Below are 6,000 nucleotides of genomic sequence, written 5' to 3'. Positions count from 1 at the left end.
ACATATATACACATATATACATATATATACACATATATACATATATATACACATATATACATATATACATACATATATATACATATATACACACATATATATACATATATACACACATATACATATATACACACATATACATATATATATACATATATACATACATATATATACATATATACATACATATATATATACATATATACATACATATATATACACATATACATATATATATACATATATATACACATATACATATATATATACATATATATACACATATACATATATATATACATATATATACATATACATATATATATATACATATATATACATATATATACATATATACACATATATACATATATACATACATACATACATATACATACATATACATATATATATATATATGTATATATATATATACATATATATATATATGTGTGTGTGTGTGTGTGTGTGTGTGTGTGTGTGTATAGGTATGACAAAATGCCCTTCTCTACATACATGTACTGTGATCATGCAGACATGTTTTCTGCAGTCTTTGCAGATTGCTCTGATCCAGTTCTTGCCACAACTCACCTTATTGGTCAGCAGAGGCTTGATCTCAGTCAGCTGTACATCCTGCAGTTCATCCATCTTCCTGTCTGTCACTGATCTACCAGAAAGAAAGATTTAAATCAGGATTAATAAGTCAAAGGTGCGTAGGCAAAGCTATAGATAGTAATCAGTCTGTATCACTTCCTTAACGATTTAACGGTTCAGTGTGGAACAAAAAACTAATAAATCATTTTTAAAACTGTTTCTGTTGGTCTCAAATCACTTCATGAGGAAATTTATGTTTTTATTCTTAGAATGAAGCATTTATATCCACCAGCTGCCTACGGTGTCTCTGAACAAGCTTTAAAATGGTGGCCGCAGCTTTGAATGAAGCGAGAGCAGCATTTGGGATCAGTAATGCCTTAAAAGCACCACAGAAGAAGACAGGACACATGTAGCATCACGGCTGCACATGGATCCACCCACACATGAAAACATGCTTCCTTGACAGCCAGGTGGAGCAGAGAGCCACTCCTGAAGCCACCAGACGGGATCCCCTCGACACCTCGGCTGCACCTAGAAGAGCACCCTTCACTCCGTCGTGGGGTCCCCCCCTTCTTGAGGAGGGGGACCCCCACCCCAGTCTGCCAGTCCAGAGGCACCGTCCCCACATGATGCTGCAGGGACGTGTCAGTCAGGACACACCCACAGCATCCAGAGCCTGAAGGAACCTCTTCCACCCCACCCGGACCCTGCCAGCAAGAAGCTTGTTAACCACTTCAGCCCCGGAGATAGGAGAGTCCACGTCCGAGTCCCCCAGCTCTGCTTCCTCATCGGAGGACGTGTTGGTAGGACTGAGGAGGTCGTGGAAGTATTCCCTCCACTAACCCACAACGTTCCGATATTCCGTTCGGCTAATTTTTCAGCTTCTTTTTGGCTTTATTGTAGCTTGAAGGTCACACACCCAGAAACCTTTCAGAGATGCCCAGCCGAGGTTTCTGGCTGCAGCTCTTCCAGCTGCATTGTACTGGATTAGTTTTTAATAACTTCTTGCCGCCACTGGCCGTCTGGTGGAGACCCGGTCCCGGTCAGTTCTGGTGACGTCACAAAGACGGAGGTTTTTCTGCTCAGACAACAAAATGGAAGGATAATCGTAAATAACGACCGTTTCCATCAGTAACATCTCGTCTCAACTTGGCTCAGCTTGGTTTGGAGGGTTTTCCATGCGGCTTTTCTACCCGTTTACTGGTACTTTTTGTGTCACTCCTCAGCCCAGGTTCTAAGCGAGCTGAATCGGGTTGTGTGTGACGTCGCCAGACTGCATGCCACTATTGGTCAGGGGCGCGGTGAAGTATAAACTTTATTGGTGATGTTGTGTGCCCTCATTCAATGGTGTTGTGGGAAGAGAATCCTGTTTTGCAGAGCTGCTTGCTTATATCACTGAAGAAGGTAAACTGAGCGTGTGAAACAACAAAAGTGATGGTCTCATGGTGTGTGTGTGTGTGGGGATGGTTGGCCACCTCCCTAGCGCTCCCACGTTATGTTGCAGAATGAGGGGTATTAAAGCGGGGAAGCCCCGGACTTCGGTGGAGTCTGCTGCGGGTCTATCTGATCAGGACGCCCAGCTGGTTTTGGCACTCTCTACCGGGGTTGTGGGCTCCCCAACCTATCCGCGTTACGGTAAGAGCTGGAAACTGAAAAGTGCCTTAACCGATGTGTTGCTTACTCTTGTGCTGCAAGATTAATAAAACGCTGAGTTAATCATTGGGCAGAGTGTTTGTGTGTTCATTATTTGCCGACTTCCTACGATCCTGCAAAATAAATAAAAGTGTTTCATTACACGCGGCCAATCAGAGGTCAGAGAGCGACATCACTGGAAGTGCGACTCCAACTCGCAAGTTGTTAAAGTCTCGTTACAAGCAATGGTCCAACACCGAGCTGGAGAAGTTTCTTTGCTTGGTTGCTGAGGAAAGGATACGAAACGAAAACTTTTTCCAAGAGCTTTCTGACGTGATGCTACGGCTAGCAACGGATATGTCGAGAAGCTGAAAAAGTTTGTGACTATCGGCGGGTCAAGGACCACAAAGGTCGGAGTGGATCAGCGAGACCCGGAAGTCATTCCAACACCAATGGATGTTAGGGTCAGCGGAAAGGCAGCCAAGGTGTCGCAACCCTTTCCTGCCCTCCAGCAGGTCATCTAAAACCAGCTGGAAAGGAGCAGGTAGTATTCCAGCTCCCTTCCGGCACACACACACACACACACACACATCCAACTCCTGGAAACGTCTGTTAGTCTCTGCACGTACTGACAGACCCCCCCCCGCCCCTCCCCCACCCCCCCCTGCCCCTCCCCCTACCCCCAGCACAAGGTGAGAACAGGTGTGGTATTACCTGGCGTTGCTCAGCAGCACGGCTCGTGTTGCCAATAACAGCAGCTGGAACCTTTGAGCTCTTCAAGGTCAACGCTGACAACTCAGAGGCAAACCAGCCAATCAGGCTTGACGTGGGAGTTTTCATTACAACTGCATGAAAGACCAAAAACAACTACTTCCCGGGTCGGCACCTTTCCCCCAGAACCATCTTGAGCTACTGGGATCAGATGACCTTCAAGGTTGGTTGGTGATGAGCTGCCAGAGGATTGGGGGGAGCCAGAGATGAGGACGTTACACCACCATGTCAGGTTTCTCCTGCAGCCAGGTGTCTTCCTGCAACAGATCCTTCCCCCCTGGACAGCTGCTGAAAAGCACCTCCAATCACTCAAAACAAGCGGGAGAAAGAGTGAAAAGGTTCGGTGCAGGAAGTAGTCAGCGCTCAGCGACCAGGAGGGAAAACATGCCCCGTGAAATCCCTGCTGACAAATCCGGCTCAAGGCTGGAAGGGAATAATATTTAGACAGCTGAAGCTGGACAGAAAATACTAGGCGTGCTTGGCCGGATCAATCCAACACTTCCTCAGGCTGCCACAGAGATCGGGGTGAAGGCAAAGGTTGCTCTGATTGCAGTTGGCTGGCCAGGAAACGGAGGTGTTCATGGGAGATGGAGGTCAGGGTGAGCTCCTTGCGTTGCCCCCCCCCCCCCTCAGAACAGCATTATTTCTCTTCTCTTTCTGCTCTCTGCATGCCTGCTCTGCTGTTTGGCATGCACAGCTGTTGCCATAGAGACAGCTGCTTGCTGATGTTTATTCTGAGCTGGGACAGCCCCCCAGATACTGAAACACGACAGAAACATCCTACCAGCGGGGGGGGGGGGGTGTCCACATCGAGACGTCTGCAATGCTGGATCAGCATCAGGAAGGCCAGCTCAGCTCTCCAGCATCTCTCCGCATGGTGCTGTAAGGAGGCGCCATGTGACGGGGGGGGGGGGCGTGTCCCAGGCTGTTTCAGAGAGAAACAGGCCGGTTTCACAGCAATGTCAGCAACGTCTCAGACAGACGAGCAGGATGCCACCCTACTGCCCCCCCAGTGGGCAACCAGGGAAGAGACTCATGCAGGTACCTGGGGGTCCATCTGAACAAAAAACTGGACTCACAACACCGATGTCCTGTACAGGGGGGGTCATCACTCTGCCTCCTGAGGAGACTCAGGTCCTCTGGAAGGAAGGACCCCTCCTGAGGACCTTCTATGAACCTGTGGTGGCATCGGCCATCCTGTACGGGGGGTCAGCATCACAGAGAGGGACAGGAAGAAGTCCAGCTCCGTACTGGGATGTCCTCTGGACCCAGTGCAGGATGTGGGGGACAGGAGGTCCTGGCTAAGCTCAGGTCTAAGCCATGAGCCTCCCCCCCGAGCAGGAACTCATGGTTCCTGTTGCTGTCAGACTGAACAATGAAGACTTAAGACATACTGTCCAACCGTAGGCGTATGTAATACCAATGGCCATGGGGCATTCACATTATTGAGATCCCGTTCAGCCATTTTTATTGTTCCGCCAAACTTTGCCGCGCTACTCCTCCTGCGCCGTTCAGGTCACTTCAACCATTCACATCTCAAACCCTGCAGCTCCTTTAGGAGAAGTGTGCTAAGACTTTTGACATTTCAAATCTTTGTAATTTTTGAGATATTTAGCATTTTGTAAAAAAATTAATTCAGCCTTGTGATTGGATGAAAGTCCTTTCAAACCCACCATGCATTGGAGATTGAAAAAGTTCAGCTCTGCGATTGGTCAGTTTTTGCATAATGAGCTGACAACTGCTTCAACAGGGTTTCAGAGCTCTGCACCAGTTTGTAGTGTCCGGTTCATCAAGTTCCCATCCCCATTGTCTTTCCTCCAAAATGTTTGGCTCCTACTCCTCCGACACCTTTTGCCTCACTTCAACCATTCAAATATCAAATGGTTCAGCTCATTCACGAGATATGTGCTCTGACTTTTGGTCATTCTAACATGTAAATTTCTCAAGTTATTCACATTTTTGCCACATATTAAAATCCTCTGCATATATGCACATATATATATATATATATATATATATATATATATATATATATATAATAGATATATATACACATATATATATCTATGATAGGCCAGAGAAAGAATTCTGTTGTTCTTCAACCACTGAAATGAGTGTTATTCCTTCTATTCTATTCTATTCTATTCTACAGTCATTTAGAAGCTTTTTTCCAAAGCGACTTACATATGAGTGAGAACAACACAAGCATGAAATCAAACAGTAGAGGACATGGTAGGAAGGTACTGGTGGACTGTCCAGTTGGATGCAGGTCCTTCCATGAAGCTTCAGGCTTTTTTCCTCCCACCTGATCCCATAATATCACCAATGTTTTAATACAAAGAATTAATAACACAATGTTGCAAATAACCGGACTAAGTTCTCCAGCTCCTCTGACAAATAAAGTTAAACTAAGAGCAGAACTGAACAGCTGAGTCTGCAGCTTAAAGCAAATCAGGACTCTGCAGAGAAGACAGAGCTTGGCAGATCGTTCCACCATCGAGGAACAAAAGAGGAACAGAGTCTGGTGGTGCTTCAGTCCCACGTAGTCATGGTAACGCTAGGCGTCTTCCACTGGTGGAGCGTAACTGGAGAGGGAGGGTAGCTCTGGATGAAGGAGTGAAGGTAGACGGGAGAAGTTTGACTCATTAACAACATTCTTCATCGCCGGGGGCACCAGGCCAGTAGGAGCGAGACGGTTTCACACCGTGGAAGACATGCATATATCCTGGAGGAACGCTGCGCCGTTTTGTTACCTGTTGTTTGGCACGACACATCCGTGATATAAAGAAATAAAAAGCAGCGTGAGGCGTGGAGCTGGTCCTGCTTTTTATTTGCTGTTTTATTCTTCACTTTAAAGCCATTTAAGTCGACCTACGCCAGCGATGCACGGTTATCCAATCCTCACGGGAATGGCGACAGATGTTCTGCTCTGAACTCTGCAGGTGAAAGAGGGTGTACCTGCTCCGCAGCACTTCCTCAACGCTTCCATGTTAAGTGGATCCC

At 46.5% G+C, this 6,000-nt stretch overlaps 1 protein-coding gene across 5 annotated transcripts in view; it reads right to left on the bottom strand.

The window, feature by feature from the left end:
* The window catches only part of ndrg3a (ndrg family member 3a), a 160,527-nt gene that overhangs the window by 120,103 nt on the left and 34,424 nt on the right, over positions 1-6,000 (bottom strand). For 4 of the 5 annotated variants that reach the window (XM_079241500.1, XM_079241504.1, XM_079241501.1 and 1 more), the window contains one exon: positions 592-667. In XM_079241500.1, the coding sequence (XP_079097626.1) occupies positions 592-648 (57 nt within the window). In that variant the 5' untranslated portion in view covers positions 649-667. Of the gene's footprint in view, positions 1-591; positions 668-2,940; positions 3,199-6,000 lie in introns of those variants that run through there. The other variant, XM_079241502.1, reaches the window with a different exon arrangement.

This window comes from Telmatherina bonti (genome assembly GCF_933228915.1).
Source record: "Telmatherina bonti genome assembly, chromosome: 6".
NCBI lineage: Eukaryota > Metazoa > Chordata > Actinopteri > Atheriniformes > Telmatherinidae > Telmatherina > Telmatherina bonti.
The sequence above is the reverse complement of the archived record's forward strand: the minus strand, read 5'-3'. Positions and strand labels throughout refer to the sequence as shown.